At 47.7% G+C, this 18,536-nt stretch overlaps 1 protein-coding gene across 2 annotated transcripts in view; it reads left to right on the forward strand.

Annotated features, from left to right (window-relative positions):
- The first annotated feature begins 2,296 nt into the window (after positions 1 to 2,296).
- PDLIM7 (PDZ and LIM domain 7) overlaps positions 2,297 to 18,536 on the forward strand; it is a 191,851-nt gene continuing 175,611 nt past the window's right edge. Inside the window, exon 1 of one of the 2 annotated variants that reach the window (XM_073620500.1) lies at positions 2,297 to 2,490. In XM_073620500.1, the coding sequence (XP_073476601.1) occupies positions 2,449 to 2,490 (42 nt within the window). In that variant the 5' untranslated portion in view covers positions 2,297 to 2,448. The remainder of the gene's footprint in view (positions 2,491 to 18,536) is intronic. The other variant, XM_073620505.1, reaches the window with a different exon arrangement.

Consider the following 18,536-nt stretch of genomic DNA (forward strand, 5'->3'; position numbering starts at 1 on the left):
CATTAAATCCTCTTTGAGAGGATGGTCAACCTAATGTGAGCCAGGGGCGATTAAAGGCATCGGGAAAAGATCCTGCCATCCAGCATAATCCTGCACGCGAATGCCAGGATGCCTAGGAGAGATTGCATCTCTCTTCAATGCTCCCGCTAGCAAAAAATTTGATTTCTTTAGTTTTGTCACAGGCAAATGAAATTCCATCCTACAGGTATCTATTTCGATGCCCAAGAATTCTAAAGACATGTTGGGCAAACACGATAGATAAAAAATCGACCAGATAATGTATTACACTATCCGAACCGGATTGCTCGCAAAGAACCCAATGAAGAAATGTGGAAAAGGTTTCAAAATACGAGCATGACAGCGAGCATCCCATCGGGAGACATTTATCAAAAAAAACAGTGACCTTCAAAATAAAAGCCTAAGGAATTGAAAGCCGCCGGGGAAATTGGCAATAAGTGAAAAGCTGCTTTAACATCGGCTTTTGCCAAAAGCGCCCCAGGGCCGAACGACCTGATTTTGCTAATTGCATTCTCAAATGTTGCATACGAAATGGAGCATGCAGCACCATCAATTTCATCATTTAACGAATCGCCTTTCGGGAAAGACAAATGGTGAATAATGCGGAAAGCGTGGGGCCTCGCTTAGGGACCACACCTAAAGGGGACATACGAAAATTATTGAAGGGCGGTTGCTGAAAAGGCCCTTCAATTCTCCCTTCCACAAGTTCTTTACGCAACTTATCCCGAACCACCTTAGGAAACCGATTCACAGATTTTAAATTACCGACCACTTTACACCCCTCTCCCAAAAAGGAAGGCAATGGAAAGCCATTAGCAAATCCCTCAATTAGAAAACATGCCTTCTCCTTGTTTGGATATCTGTCCAACCATGGGTGCATTTTTTCCAGCCTCACTGGAGTGCAGGCTTTTGGGAAAAATATCCCTTTGCGCTTGACTCAACAAACATTCACATTCCTCTTAAAGCATTTCGCCGCCGCATGCACTCCAGCACAGAATGAGCATTCGTGCTTGTATTTGCAAGAAGCATTCCAACGGCATTGGCTGTCATGGAATGCGAAGCAACAGCCTTTTTTAAAAGCCGTATTTGAAGGGTTAACCGTGGCCTGCTTGGGTGCAAATTGTCGTTGTGGCAGTATCAAATTGAGCCACAGACCCACGTCCTTCATTCCCCATCTAAGCGGGGAATGGACAATTTTTGTCTGAATGACTCATCATATTAGAACAACCCCAGTCCCCCAAAATTCTTGTAGGCTTCCAGGATGTGGTCCAAATGCTGGAAAAGGCCCCGCATAATTTGGGGTGCTCTTCCGCCGTAACGCTCGAATAAATGCAATAAGCCTGTAGCCAATTATTAAAGGACCTGGGGATTGGCCTGTGCCTATCCCCCTCACTCCATTCTTACCCTTTTTTGTCAGTTCTAGCCATGAAATCCTTATGAAAAGGCAGGAGAGAAAGGATATCTACAAATTCACCTTTCCAAATTTTTTCTTTAACCGCTAAACTTAAGTGGTAACCCAGGGGTGACATCTCGCAGGGCATAGCATCCTTCATGCATGCTTCAGGGACATTAACCCTCGCAGGAGCAGATGGGTGTAATGGCTCAGGGACTAAAAACGTGTCTGTGTGAATGCCCATATTAAAACAGCACTGTGTTGCAAAGGTAAACTGACAGGAGGATTAGTAATGACAGCAGCAGGAGGGTTAACTGAAGAAGAAACCAGAGCTGGAGAAACAGCAGGAACTGACACATGAGAGAGAGTTTGAACAAGAGAGGACAAAGAGCCTACTAAGCCAGACAATATACTTAATATATGTGATTAATCACCAGCTGCTGGAGGCTGTACCATATCCTGCTGAACCTCCTCCTCCAGCAGCAACCTGAGTTCTGGGACTTGTAGTGCCTGCCCAACCTGTACTTGCTGTGGCATCTCTGCATATTGAGAGCTGTGCTGTGGTACTGAATGCTGCAGGGCGAGCTGCTGCCCCCTTGCTAAATTAGCGGGCTGTTGAGGCTGGCCCTGTCATCCACCCCTGCCTGCAGACGACGAGAAGTCCGCCGTTTCTTGCTGACTCGGCCGCCACCATCTTCTTTGGCTCTTTCCAACGGCACCCGAACGTCTTCAGCTTCCTCTGAAGCCTGGCTGCTCCGCTCTGGAGGCACACTCCTCCTCTGTCTTCCAAGCTTGGCAGGCTCCTGTTCTCTCCGGCCCGAACTTAACAGCTGTGCCGGCTCCCCGTCCGCAGCCATGACACTTCTCCTGCTTCTTTCAGACTGCACTTCCTCTTCACACTCTGCTAGAGCCAAGCAGCGCTGCAGCAATGCTTCTCCTCCCTCCTTGCCTGCCTTCTCAAGGAGCTGACTGACTATGGACTGCTTTGGATCAGATGAATCATCTGGTGAATATTTGCCCCCATCCTGATTAAACCTATGCATGCACAGAGAAGAAACCACACTGGAGCCGTGCTCAAGGTGTGTGTTACTCCTTTATTTGCTTCCAGATGCATGGGGTTTTATAGGCGAGCTACTAAGGCGGTGAGCATATGTATCATTAGCATAATGTTTTCTAGGTATTAGTAGTTTCTGATTGGTTATGTCCATGTAAGGTGAACTTCCTCCGAGGTCTGTGCGTCATCAGATAGGGTGTCGTCCTGGGATGAGGCGCCATGTTTGTTTCACATCCTTCATGCGATGGGAGGGCTGGTGCTGGAGAGGCTATGACGCTGAAATCACCTGTTGCTGAAAGTTGGCTGATATGCAAGCTGAGCCAGGGATGTAAAAGCTAATGATAAGAGTCCGCTGCTATAATGAAACATGATACCTCACACGGGAAGTCAGAAAAGCTGCTAGCGTTCAGTTCTTAGAAGGGAATAAGAAAACACTTATATATATAGGCTATGTGGTATAAAAAGAATGCATAGAAAATGGGCATTTTACCTGATCCATCACAATCCCCCCTTAAAATGACTATTTTCAACTGTCCCTAACCCTCCTAGCTCATCTGTCCATATGTGCCTTGGAACTCTATTGTGCTGCACATTAGACGGGTGATGGCTTTTCCATCACCCCCCCTTGCCACAGACTTTGCACATAAGGAAGTCAGATGCTATCCCTAATGATATTGTACTTCACAGGAAGGGACTGCAATGGAGTGTAAGGTTTTTCATCTGCTTCGTAAAGCATCTCTTGTGTAATTCACAAACCGCTGTTAATTGTAATATATGTAATTTATCCAGTCTACATTTTTGTTGACAGTGATTATGGAAATCAGAGACTCAAAACCTGCCTTTACTTGGTCTCTGGTTTTAAACTCATCCGGGACCCCCCTTAGGACCCCTATGGCATCTAAATACACGTGGGTCAAAACTTCCCTCAGGAGCACTCCTCTTTTTTTTACGGTTGGGTGATGGTTCAAGGTGTGGGGGAGATGGGTCACATGGGAGGATGTGCAGGGGCATAAGGACCTTTGCCAGGGCACACTCTATTCCAGTTCCCTTCTAGCCTTGTCCTAATTTTCAAATCCCCACAGATTCAATACAAATCACCAAGGGACTGGACCTGGTTCTGTACCTGCCTCCTGCAAAGTCATCCTGCTTATCAGGGACTTTCCATTTTCATCTTTTTTGTCTAATGCACTCTGTGGCCGGTACCTCCAGTCTGGCCCTGTGTTCCAATCCCACTGCCCCCCGCCCCCCCCCCCCCCCAGGAACCACAACTCTGTCCCCAGTAAGTGCTGAGCTCCTGTCTTCTTTCAGTGCTACAGGAAAGAGGGAGAACCCCTCTCTTGGAACCTTTATATAACCTTTCCCAGGTGTTCCAGAACCTTCCCAGAGTTCTAAATGGGTCATCCCGAATTACCTATTTCCCTATTTACACTTCTTAAAGGGGCAGCCTCCTTGAATACAAAACCCTCCTATAGTTATACTGTGTAACACTAGCTGATTTAATTAACCCTGGGTGGGGAGGCCACAGCCTCAGGAAAGTGGGCCCATATTGTGCCCCCTTTATTCATTCTCTGCTTTAACATGTGAAATGATAGTTCCATGTTAATGTAACGCTACACATAGAGGAACATACAGTTGCATCACATCACAGGTTTTCTAAATAAATACATACATAAATAAAAGTAAACGAGTCATTGAATTCTGCTAGTCATGTAAATGTTGTGGGCTTTAATAAAAGCAAGCATTGGGAAGACACACTTTTTACCTCCAGGCGTGAAAGCATGCTTGTGCCAGAACTGCCGCTTGTTGTGAGTTTCACTATCAATGGGGTGTTGAGTCTTTTGGCTTCCTGTGTGTGTTTCAGAGGATGTTTTAAGCTAGATAAGCTTGCTTCACAGAATGCCTTTGAGAGTTTCTTTGGCAAGCTCAGCTGGCTATTGGACTTCCATATAACACTGCCAGCGAGAGTTTCTCTTTTTTTGCTTTCTTAAATTGGTGTGTGTATGTAATCAAGGTATACTTCACAAAACTCATATAAAGCAAGTTTTTCACATGTCTGTTATGTCTGCCAGGGCTGCTGCTAAAAAATCACGAGGCCCCATACAGCCTACCTGACCCACTGTCCATCCTGAAGCAATCCCCCATACCCTGCAGCAGCCAGGTAAAGAGGAGGGGCTGGAGGGGCACACAGGGGGGTGGAGGGGTGTGTGTGTGTGGGGGGGGCTGACAGAAGGTAGAAGGAGATCATCTACAGGAGGGGTGATCGGTGTGGCGGGGGACATTTACTAGAACAGATCCCCTGTAGTTCCCCCCTGCAGCAGCTGAAAGCCAATGGGAGGGAGAGGAGATAAAGCCCCCTTTCATCTGCTGCAGGGAGAGCCAAACAGGTGATCTGTTTCTGTAACCCAACCCCCCACCACCACACTGCTCAGCCCCTCCTGTCCATGATCCTATTCCTGATGTCTGCAGTGAAAAAAATAAAATAAATTTGGGTTCCATGTATTTTTTTTTTTTTTTTTTGCTTAGTTACATTTGACCATATCTGGCTGATCCTTTGGAAGCAGAGAATCACTGTAGTAGACTATTACAGTAATCTTCATTGTCTTCCAGGTCCCGTGCCTTGGCACAGGTGCCATTCAGAAAACACATTGTATTTTTCTCCATGAATGCAAAGTGTTCCCTGACTGGATTGTGACATAACCACCCCATGTCTCCATCTTGCCCAATCTGAAAACGCTTTGTATTCATTACTGAAGAACCTCAGTCCCCTTAATGCTGCCCTCCACCTTACCGGCATCATTACATTATCTTTGAAGGTCTGGCATATGCGAAGATGTGCCGAAGGACTCTATGGGACCTGGCACAGCCCTGTGGCAAATGCAGCTTCACATACACGTACAGACAGAGGTCCGGGACCTCCTCCTTAACTGTTCCATCTTCACTCCAGCTCTGCTAAATAAGGACTACAGAACCACAAAGTGATATTCAGTACCCACACTGTTTGTAATTAAAAAGTAGATTTATTGATTTATTTATGATTACAGAAATTAATCAGTTGGTGTCTTTTATATCTGCCTAAAGTTAGGCCTCATGCACACTGGGCTTAAAAAGTGCCTCTTTTACAGGCGCTTGGCTTTTTTTTTTGAGACTGTAAAAGCACCTCTATGTTAGCCTATGTGTCTACGGAGGCATATTAGAAAAGGAGTGTTTCCAGGCTGAAAAAATCCATAAGCAGTGCATTCAGGAGAGGAGCTTTTGAGCAGAAAAAATGTTTGACGCACCTAAACGTATCTAAAACATACCGTAGCACCCTCCTAGCTAGGTTGCTATAGTTGAGGCAAGGTTAGGTTTTGGCTCCCCTGTAAAAGAGGATCAGTGTTTAATTGCTTTTGGATGCTCTGGGTTCTGCTGGTGCAGGCTCAACTATTCCCCCCTGCATTCCAGTAAGTTCTGGAATATGGTGGGCAGGAGAGGCGGACCCTGAGCTGAATATTCATGCAGCCTCAGCCAACCCCTGGTAGCTAGCAAGGGGTTGAGGTGTGCATAAATAGTCTGGAGCCTAGAACAGCAGGGCATTATTCCTATGGGAGAAGACCAAGCATGAGGGCTGAGGGCCTCTGGGCTGTTACAATACAATACAAGAAAAAAATAATCTGGGTCCCAGCTCCAGCTAGAGTTTGAGGACCCACATCCAGAGTCCCTGAAGCAGTGCAGGAAGGCCACAAAGGATCTGGCTTGAAGGCATCCAGTACAGAGGCTGGCTGACACTACAAGAAAGCATTGCAATATCCGGGGCACAATGAGCACTAGCCTTAAAGATCCTAGAGACTGGCTTGTCACCCTTGTGAGAGCTTACTACAGTCTGCTGACTCAGGTTATATCTTCGCAAAGGGGTCCCCTGAGTTGTAGTTCATGAAATTCCTAATACAAGAGGGTGGCTGCACACTGAAAAGGCAATACAGTTGGAGGACATAATCTTTCCGCTAGTTTGGAGTATCCCAAGGCTCAAGTGCACCCTACCCAAGGTAAAGGATAATTTCACCTTTGTAAAAAATAAATGTCACATCTTTTTGCAGGTAAAAAAATGTGCATTTTTTTTTTTTTACTATGAGCCTGCAAAGCATTGCACCTACGATCAACAGATCGCAGGTGCAATGCAGGATTCTGGCAGACTGTCTGTGTAAGCTGTCAGCTCACACCTCGTACAAGCAGGCAGTTACATACTGACAGGCAGGGGCGTTGCTAGTTGGCAAAAGACCAAGGCCGGCACGGGGGGGGGGGGGGGTAGGCGGGCTCTAGTGGCGCTGGGTTTTTTTGGTTGGGCAGAGGGGTTGTGTGGCAGGGGGTAGGCTGACTTGCTGGTTGCTGCCTGGCTTACCAATGCGCATCAATGCTGACCACTAAACTGACCTACCTACCTGACATACACTGACCTACCTGACACACACACTGACCTACCTGATATACACACACTGACCTACCTACCTGACATACACTGACCTACCTACCTGACCCACACTGACCTACCTGACATGCACTGACCTACTTGACAAGCACTGACCTACTTGACATGCACTGACCTACTTGACATGCACTGACTTACATACACTGACCTACCTGACATACACTGACCTACATATACTGACCTACATACACTGACCTACCTGACATGCACTGACCTACCTGACATGCACTGACCTACATACACTGACCTACCTGACCCACACTGACCTACCTGACATACACTGACCTATCTGATACACACTGACCTACACACACTGACCTACGCACACTGACCCACACACACTGACCTACCTGACCCACACTGACCTACCTGACATACACTGACCTACCTGACCCACACTGACCTACATACACTGACCTACCTGACCCACCTGACCCACCTGACCCACACTGACCTACATACACTGACCTACCTGACCCACACTGACCTACCCACACTGGCCTACCTGACATACACTGACCTACATACAATAACCTACACTACCTACCTGACCCACACTGACCTACATACACTGACCTGCCTGACCCACACTGACCTACCTGACCCACACTGACCTACACTGACCTACATACACTGACCCACCCACACTGACCTACCTGACCTACACTGACCCACCTGACCCACACTGACCTACATACACTTACCTACCTGACCCACACTGACCTACCCACACTGACCTACCTGACATACACTGACCTACCTGACCCACACTGAGCTACCTGACCCACACTGACCCACACTGACCTACACTGACCTACATACACTGACCCACCCACACTGACTTACCTGACCCACACTGACCTACACACACTGACCTACCTGACATACACTGACCTACCTGACCTACATACACTGACCTACCTGACCCACACTGACCTACATACACTGACCCACCCACACTGACCTACCTGACCCACACTGACCTACATACACTGACCCACCCACACTGACCTACCTGACCCACACTGTCCTACCTGACCCACACTGACCTACCTGACATAAACTGACCTACATACACTGACCTACACTGACCTACTGACCCACACTGACCTACCTGAAATACATTGACCTACCTGACCCACACTGACCTACATACACTGACCCACACACACTGACCTACCTGACCCACACTGTCCTACCTGACATACACTGAACTACCTGACCCACACTGACCTACCTGACATACACTGACCTACCTGACCCACACTGACCTACCTGACCCACACTGACTGACCAACGCACACTGACCTACGCACACTGACCCACACACACTGACCTACCTGACCCACACTGACCTACCTGACATACACTGACCTACCTGACATACACTGACCCACACTGACCTACATACACTGACCTACCTGACCCACACTGACCTACCCACACTGACCTACCTGACATACACTGACCTACATACACTAACCTACACTACCTACCTGACCCACACTGACCTACATACACTGACCTGCCTGACCCACACTGACCTACCTGACGCACACTGACCTACACTGACCTACATACACTGACCCACCCACAATGACCTACCTGACCTACACTGACCCACCTGACCCACACTGACCTACATACACTGACCTACCTGACCCACACTGACCTACCCACACTGACCTACCTGACATACACTGACCTACATACACTGACCAACACTGACCTACATACACTGACCTACCTGACCCACACTGAGCTACCTGACCCACACTGACCTACACTGACCTACATACACTGACCCACCCACACTGACTTACCTGACCCACATTGACCTACACACACTGACCTACCTGACCTACATACACTGACCTACCTGACCCACACTTACCTACCTGACCCACCCACACTGACCTACCTGACCCACACTGACCTACCTAACATAAACTGACCTACATACACTGACCTACCTGACATACACTGACCTACCTGACATACACTGACCTACCTGACCCACACTGACCTACATACACTGACCCACACACACTGACCTACCTGACATACACTGACCTACCTGACCCACACTGACCTACCTGACATACACTGACCTACCTGACCCACACTGACCTACCTGACCCACACTGACCTACATACACTGACCCACACACACTGACCTACCTGACCCACACTGACCTACATACACTGGCCTACCTGATATACATACACTGACCTGGTACCTGCCATACACACACTGACTGACCTACCTGACCAGAAGGAGACAGACTTCATGTGTCCAGGTCCTGCAGCAGCAGCTCAGCCGTGGTACTGGTGTGTGAGGCAGCCAGAGGAGAGCCGCCCGCCTGAGCGCCGATCGATGTCGCACGGTGGCCGAATTGTAATTCCCGCCTTCCTCCTCTTCCAGTCACAGCGCGCTGGGAGAGGACTGATAGGTGGAGTGCAGGCTCTGAGAGGCGCTGGGGATGCTGCTCAGGATGGAGGTGTCTTCTCTCTCTCCCTCCTGGGCTCTTCCCTGCTGCCCAGGTATCCCCATCCCTTCTGCTCTGCACTCCACCGGAGGGACGTTCCAGTCCAGAAATGGCAGGCCCCATGAGCACTAGCGCGGAGGAGGAGGAAGTGCAATCCTCCTCCGCTTTGAATGCTAGGCGGCTATAGCAACCAGTGACCAAGAGTAGAGTCAGGCGGGGGGTGGATCTGGAGCTGGAGCCGGAGCCAGCGCTACCACGGCTCAGTCCGCCCCTGTCCCCTGCATTCTAGGACCAGGACAAGAGACTCGGGGCTATTAGCCCCAGGCTTGGGGCTGTAGCCTCAATAGCCACCTCCTGACGATGCCTCTGCTGACAGGAAGACTCAATCAATTACCTCAATCAATAGCGCCCTAGCACCAACAATAGCTGCAAAGGCTCTCAGGTACTTGTAGTTTTTACATTCACAGAAATCTGTGAATGAATTGTGACAGCGAACAGGGGGAGAAGATCTCCCACTCACTGTCAAAATAGGGGATTGGGTGGGTGTGGGGGCTGCTGCATCTGTAACATGTTACATGTTACACCCTGAATATGGTTGTAACATGCAACATGTTTTGAAAGGTGAACTTGTCCTTTAAGCCAGTGGTCTCCAAACTGTGGTCTGGGGGCTGGATGTGGCTCTTTGTTTGCTTTTCTCTGGCCCTTTGGGCATTATTTCCACACTGTCAGCCACTGTGGGACATACTTTCTGCCTCTGACACCAATAATGGGGCACTAGTCCTATCACTGACACTAATGATGGGGCACTATTCCTTCCACTGATACCAATGATGGGGCACTATTCCTCCCATTGATATCAATGTTGGGGCACTATTCCTCCTGTTGATACCAACATTGGGGCAAGTTTCCTCCCACTGACACCAATGATGGGGCACTATTCCTTCCACTGACACCAATGATGGGGTACTATTCCTTCCATTGATATCAATAAGGGGCACTATTCCTCCAATTGATACCAACATTGGGGCACTGTTCCTTCCACTGACACCAATGATGTGGCACTATTTCTCCCACTGACATCAATGAAAGGGCACTATTCCTTTTGTAACACCCTCGAGTGTGCTAGAAGTGTAGTGGTTAGCTTTTTGTTAGAGTAGGTAAATGTCCAGGCTTGGCTGGTGTGTTTTGATCTGGGTTGGGAGTGACAAGTAGAGCTGGGTGACTCACAGGCAGCATCAGCAAGACCCCCCACTTCTTTCCAGAATGTTCTGGTGTCTTCTGGAAAGGAAGGAGGAGAGGAGAGGTGGAGCTGCTTGGAGTATTCTGGGGAGCCCTGACCAATCCCCAACTTGGATTGGCAGGGAGCAGGCCTACTTAAATACCCAGCGTCAGCCCAGCTGGGGAGGAGTTGTTTGGCGAGGAAGCTGGAGTGCTAGGCTGTGGTGGCCTTTGAGGGAGCTCCTCAGTCTGGGGGGAGGTGACCTTGGAAAAACACACAATAAGTGTAGCGCTAGTAAAAGATGAGTAAACGTCCAATATGGAAAACGTCAGAATCACAGTTCCAAGTATAAATACTGCAGAGGGACCATCAATATATGTATAAAGGAAAAAAAAGTCTCCAGAAAAACGTTCCAACCAAAGCTGTATGTAATCTTGAAATAAAACAGACACACCACCACCAATTGTAAGAAGGCTTACTGGATGGAGTGGACCCAATGGGGCATACGCCGGACTGGGTCGGATGCACTTAGGTGATGGGTGGCTTGGAATGGCACCTGAAGGCGATGTTGGTAGAAGGACCCACGCGTTACTCTGTCACTCTAGGCGATGCAGGAATCCAGAGAGATGTGTGGACCAGAACGCACATTGTAGTTATGCTCAAATTAATGTTGAAGAAGGCAGGTGGAGGATGGAAGGAAAGAAAAGGCCATATAGTGTAAATCCGTTTAAGAAAAAATTTATTGAATAAAAAGGATATACACTCACTTGTAAAATGAAAAAACAGCGCTGAAGATAAAATGTGGCGACAGTGGGGTCCTACCCGACGCGTTTCTTCTTCACAGCCCCATCTGTACAGACCACCCAGGACAACTCAACCCCCTCCATCTTTACAGACCCCCTCCAGGAGTACAGACCCCCCAGGACAATTCACCCCCCAGGATTACAGACCCCCAGGACAATTCACCCCCAAGGAGTACAGACCCCCCAGGACAATTGACCCCCCCCAGGAGTACAGACCCCCCAGGACAATTGACCCCCCAGGAGTACAGACCCCTTAGGACAATTCACCCCCCAGGAGTACAGACCCCCCCAGGACAATTCACCCCCCCAGGAGTACAGACCCCCCAGGACAATTCACCCCCCAGGAGTACAGACCCCCCCAGGACAATTCACCTCCCAGGAGTACAGACCCCCAGGACAATTCACCCCCCAGGAGTACAGACCTCCCCAGGAGAGTTCACCCCCCAGGAGTACAGACCCCCCCAGGAGAATTCACCCCCCCAGGAGAATTCACCCCCCCAGGAAAATTCACCCCCCAGGTGTACAGACCCCCTCAGAACAATTCACCCCCGCAGGAGTACAGACCCCCTCCAGGAGAATTCACCCCCCCAGGAGTACAGACCCCCAGGACAATTTACCCCCCCCAGGAGTACAGACCACCCCAGGACAATTCACCCCCCCAGGAGTACAGACCCCCTCAGGACAATTCACCCCCCCAGGAGTACAGACCCCCCAGGACAATTCACCCCCCCCAGGAGTACCGCCCCCCATTCATGCATCTGGGCGTGCAGCCGCCCAGAGAGTTACTTGCTCAGACTGTCACTGACTCTCCGGGTGGCACAATGTGATAGGAGGCAGCCAGTGAGAGAGACAGCTGAGTCTCAGTCAGACAGGAATAGCGCGGCACCGGGACCCAGGACTCTCCAATGGGCCTCGGCACCGCTCAGGACTCACTGTGCTCGTCTCCACGCCTTTAACAGAACCAAGAGGCAGAGCCTGGGTGGCAAGAAAGCAGCCAACAAAAATGGAGCTCCATTTCTATTGCAGCCACTTTCATTGCCACCCGGGCTCCGCCTCTTGGTTCTTCCTTAACTGGTCTTCTGTAAAATGGCGACGGAGACAAAAATGACCAGTGCTGTGGATCTCTAGCGGAGACAAGGAAAAAAAAGTTGGCAAGTACAGTATGCATTCCTCATCCTCCCAGGGCCCCACTCGGCTGCGGGCCCCATAGTGCCCATGTGGGTCGCTATGGTAGTAGTTCCGCCACTGGGTCTTGAATAGTGCTGGTTCTGGACAGAGGAGGCATTTACAGCAGACATAGACCTGTTGAGGACACGGGTTCATCAAAAATCTATTAACCTTCTATGAGAAGGTGAGTTGCAATCTAGATAAAGGAAGGCCCATAGGCATGTTGTATCTGGATTTTTCAAAAGCATTTGACACAGTTCCCCATATACCTTTACTGTACAAAATAAGGTCAGTTGGCATGGACCATAGGTTGAGTACATGGATTGAAAACTGGCTAAAAGGGCAAGTTCAGAGGGTGGTGATAAAAAGGGAGTACTCGGAATGGTCAGAGGTGGGTAGTGGGGTCCCCCAGGGTTCTGTGCTGAGACCAATCCTATTTATTTTGTTCATAGACGACCTGGAGGATGTGGTAAACAGTTCAATCTCTGTATTTGCGAACGATACTAAGCTAAGCAGGGCAATAACTTCTTCACAGGATGTGGAAACCTTGCAAAAAGATCTGAACAAATTAATGGGGTGGGTAACTTCATGGCAAATGAGGTTTAATGTAGAAAAATGTAAAATAATGCATTTGGATGGCAAAAATATGAATGCAATCTATACACTGGGTAGAGAACCTCTGGGGGAATCTAGAATGGAAAAGGACCTGGGGGTCCTAGTAGATGATCAGGCTCAGCATGATTAGGCTCAGCAATGGCATGCAATGTCAAGCTGCTGCTAACAAAGCAAACAGAATATTGGCATGCATTAAAAAGGGGGTCAACTACAGAGATAAAAATAATTCTCCCGCTCTACAAGACTCTGGTCCGGCAGCACCTAGAGTATGCTGTCCAGTTCTGGGCACCAGTCCTGAGGAAGGATGTACTGGAAATGGAGCGAGTACAAAGAAGGGCAACAAAGCTAATAAAGGGTCTGGAGGATATTAGTTATGAGGAAAGGTTGCGAGCACAAACTTATTCTCTCTGGAGAAGAGACGCTTGAGAGGGGATATTTTTAGTTTGTTAGTTTATTTCGTTTATTTCATTTCATTTTAATTTATAAATACCGTACTGGCGACCCCACAATAGGGATAAAACTTTTTCGCGGAAGGGAGTTTAACAAAGAAAGATTTGGGGGGCACACCCTAAAAAATGCATAAAAGAGGGTGCAGCCATAAGACCATACAGACAGAAAAAAAGATTACAGCGCACACATAAAAAATTACATTTAACTCCTGCAAGGCTATTTAAAAACCCACTACTACGTCAAAGTACCCCAATATCAGTGGGTCCTACGCTATCCTTGCAGGAGTTAAATGTCATATTTGTATGTGTGCGCTGTAATCTTTTTTTCAGGGAGTTTAACAAGACAGGTGGCCACTCATTAAAATTAGAAGAAAAAAGAAGAATTTCTACACCTTTCATCTGGTGGACATCTGGAGGGTATTAAACCCGACACAGAGGGACTACACGTTCTACTCGCATCCTCATGCCTCTTACACCAGAATTGATCGCTTTATGTTGCCTCAATCTCTCCTTACAAGGGTGCGGTCTGCTTCTATGGGTTCTATTACCATCTCGGACCACGCCGCGGTCTTTGTGGATATAGGTCTATTACCTCCTGCGCCCAAACAATAGCAATGGAAGCTTAATGACTCCTTGCTCCAAACTCCCGAGGTCATGGAGGAAGTGTCCAGGGTATTGAGAAGCTTTTTCTCTTCCAACGCGGACTCAGACAGTGCTCCCCTGATAGTCTGGGAGGCCCAAAAGTGCACCATCAGAGGTCTCCTGATAAAAATTGGCACCCGTCTCAAGAAGGCAAGAGCCCAGCAAACTCTCGACCTTTTAGACAAGATCAGTGCCCTGGAAGCCACCCACAAACAATCGCTAGCCACCCGGGCGCTGGTGGACCTCACCATCCTGAGAAACCAACTGAGATCCCTGGCCTTAGTCAAGGCCAATACTGTTATCGCAAAATGTAAACATACCTTTTACGAACACAGCAACAAATGTGGTAAACTACTAGCTAGGGCTCTGAGAGCACAACGTGCGCAGGCCCTTATCCATGAACTAATGGGGGATGGTAACTCCAAGATTCATATCACCGATGAGATCGCAGACCGGTTCCGCAAATATTACACCTCACTGTACAACTTGCCGTGTCAAGAAGTCCCTAGAATGAGAGAAGAAGTCCCTAGAGCGGGAGAAGTCCCTAGAATGAGAGGCCATGTGGGACTATATTCAAAAGTCAGGCCTACCTAGGTTGTCTGACGAGGCACTGACGGCATTGGAGGCGCCTCTTTCTGGGGACGAGGTGACTCTAGCCATAGCCCGAATGCAAAATGGCAAGGCCCTGGGCCCTGACGGATACTCGCTACCATATTACAAGACCTTCGGTGATCTTCTCATACCACATTTTCTAGCAGCATATAACAAAGCCGGGGAGAGTGTGCTCCTCCCCCCGAGGATACCCTACGGGCCTTCATTACAGTGATCCCCAAGGAGGGCAAAGACCCTCTTCACTGCCAAAACTATAGACCAATCTCCCTCCTCAACGTGGACCTAAAGATCTTCACTAAGGTCCTCTCAATGCGTCTGGCGGAGTTGATCCCAACACATTCGGACCAGGTGGGTTTTGTACCTTCGAGGGAGACGAGGGGCAACACCACCAAGGTGATTAACCTTATCCATACAGCTAAAACACGGGGGACCCCGATGCTACTCCTCTCGACTGACGCCGAAAAGGCGTTTGATAGGGTGCACTGGCCTTTTCTGTATTGAGACCCTTCGTCATGTAGGACTAGGCCAGCAGATGATGAACTGGATACAAGCTATCTACTCCCTACCCACAGCTCAAGTAAAGGTGAATGGCCACCTCTCCTCCCCCCCTTGGGATAGCTTTAAACGTCTCCATATCGGCCTCTCTAGACACGCAGATTTCCCTTTCAAATGAGCAGGATCCTACATTAAATACTTGGGCATCCTTCTGCCCTGTAGAATGGAGGATATCTTCCCTCTCAACTTTCCCCCCCCGTTGACATCAAAAAAGACCTACTGACTTGGCAGAAGGGCATGTTCTCCTGGTTTGGTCGATGCAGCATAATAAAAATGAACATTATGCCCATGCTACTATATCACTTGCAAGCCCTCCCAGTTAGGATTCCGAGTGCCTTTCTTAGAGCAGCGAATCGAACGCTCATCACATTCATCTGGGCCCAGGAACCCCCACGGCTGGCCCAGTCGATTTTACGACTCCCAAAGCTGATGGGCGGAATGGCTCTTCCAGATGTGAATCTTTACCATGTGGCCTGTCATATGACGCGAATCATAGACTGGTGTTGCCACGGTGTGCTAAAACAATGGGTCCAAGTGGAACAGCTCTTGACGAGAGCAGAGTTGGAGGGGTTGCCTTGGTGTCAAAAGAATCTACTAAGCCGGGTCATAAACTATTCTACGGTGGGTGAGACATGGCGGATCGCCCAAAAAGCTTTTCACAATCACTCAGTCGCATCCATCCCCTCACCGCTTACCCCCGTAATCGGACACCGGCCTTCAGCCCGGGACTTAGCGATCCCAGACTCCAAGACCTGAAAGAGATCAGAAGATCTCAGCTCCGCCACTTCATTAACAACGGAAAGTGGATGTCCAGGGAACATATCATGGAAGACCCTCTTTTAGGGAACCTTTCCTTCTGGCAAAAGCTCCAGCTAGCCCACTTCATAGGATCACAGCCCGTCCCCCCCCCCGTCGCCACTTGGGAGGACCTTGATGCCCTTTGAGCTATTATGCTCGGAACAAGAACCAGTGCGTCATACGGTGTCGTTAGCTTACCAACTACTTATCGCACCCCCCAAGGGGTCCAAACCTCCCTATATCGCCAAGTGGGAGCAAGATCTGGGACTCCAGCTAACTGAGAGGCAAGTGGAAAGACTATTTCTCTTCACATGTAAGACCTCCATGTGTGCTAGCCATCAGGAGGCAGGGTTCAAGGTGACTCAGTGGTACTACTGGCACGAGTTCTTCTACTCGGAGGAGTATGCAAGGTTGCTGATTTAATTCACCGCGAAGGAAAAATCCGGGATGAGTACCAGAATATTGATGGAGAGACTGGAGGAAGGTTCCTTTCTCCTATCCCCTCTTACTCCCCCTTTTTTTTCTTTTTTTTTTCTCCTTCTCCCCCCTTTTTTCCTACTTTGCTTCCTTTCGTAGTTCTTCCTAGGAGTTGTTTGACCCTAGGAAGAACTTATCTCCTTTGATATCAAGAATTAATTGGTGTTAAGCATCTAAAATTATATGGGATACAGTTAGCCTCTCGACCCGAGGTCCGCTACCCAGTTTACGATTATGTGTTTATGTTACCAGTTGTACCATAATGTCTGTTTTACGTGATCGGACCCGTCGAAGTGAACTTCAAAACAAACAATGTTGTTGTGATCTCTGTACGTAGTATGCTTTTGTTTTTCAAAAGAATTTATTTTAAAAAATTAGAAGAAAAGAGGTTTAACCTTAAACTACTAAGAGCGGCAAGAATGTGTAATTCCCTTCCACAGGCGGTGGTCTCAGGGGGGGAGCATCGATAGTTTCAAAAAACTATTAGATAAGCACCTGAACAACCGCAACATACAGGGATATACAATGTAATACTATAATCACACACATAGGTTGGACTTGATGGACTTGAGTCTTTTTTCAACCTCACCTACTATGTAACTATTTAACTATGTGGCTTTTATTTATTTTTTTCCACCCAGGCTGGAACTCCACTTTAAGTTTTTTGTATATTTGTGTTTGCATGGATTTCCTCTTGATACTTTGTGTTCCCTAGCAATCCATAATGGACTAGCTTCCATCTAATACTGGCCTTACAGATTGCACATAATGCTGGCCACACACGCATTAATTTTATGTTTTATAGATTCATTCCAGATTTTCAATTGTATCTTTGCTCATTTTCCCAAATACCTCCTTTGCATTCATGTTTATGAACCTCCAGCACCTGACCATTCTAATATAAAGAAATAGCTCCCAGTTAATACAAATTAAATTCCAACCCTGAACCAGTCTTCCCAAAATGACCAGTGGAGGCATGTGTGATTTACAGTCATAACAAATGTCTAGTTTTGGTCAAATCAAGCAATGATTATCTCGCATGTATCTGTTGCCATAATGTCTTTGCAACTTGATGTCAATTAGCATGTTCGGCTGCACCAATCTCAATTTAAAATGCTAAAAAACACTCATAAAGTACAGACACAATGAAGAATGATTGAACAATAAACAGATTCAATTCTGTACCTTGGTAAGTAATCTTGCACTGTAGGAGCCTCTTCATTTTTCTAGAAAAATGGTATCCACCTGTTTTATACAATAGTATAAAAAAAATGGTTAGGTTTTGTGGCTCAGAAAAGAAAAATTGTTCTTGTTCTTGCTGTAAAGTGTTGTGTACTATACTTTGCTTTAAAGTGGTATAAACCCAAAATCAAACATTTATTATATTGCAGAGTAAAATTTTTTTTAGATGTGATGCCTGCTTTCATTTTCAGTTTTTAGGCTTTTTTTCTATTTTCTGGTGATCTGGCCAGTAAGTCTGTTGTTTTTCAAATGAACAAGCTCTCCAGCAGAATGAGACAAGCTATTTACCACTACCAGGGGTGCATACATTGATCAGCTTTTGATTATTTATGTAAAAAATTTATCCCAAAAGGAAAAAAAAGGGGTTTGCTGTAACTGCTTATAAACTGTGAGCTGAAGTTTGCCTTCAAATTTTTAAATCTAAATCTGCTAGTACATCTAACACTCCCCTCATGCTATGCTCATTCATCCAGAGTGGGGGCACTGTAATTCAGGAGGGTCGTTACTGGGCAGATCACCAGGTGAAAACAGAAGGAAAAAG

This window comes from Aquarana catesbeiana, linkage group LG03 (assembly GCF_042186555.1).
Source record: "Aquarana catesbeiana isolate 2022-GZ linkage group LG03, ASM4218655v1, whole genome shotgun sequence".
NCBI lineage: Eukaryota > Metazoa > Chordata > Amphibia > Anura > Ranidae > Aquarana > Aquarana catesbeiana.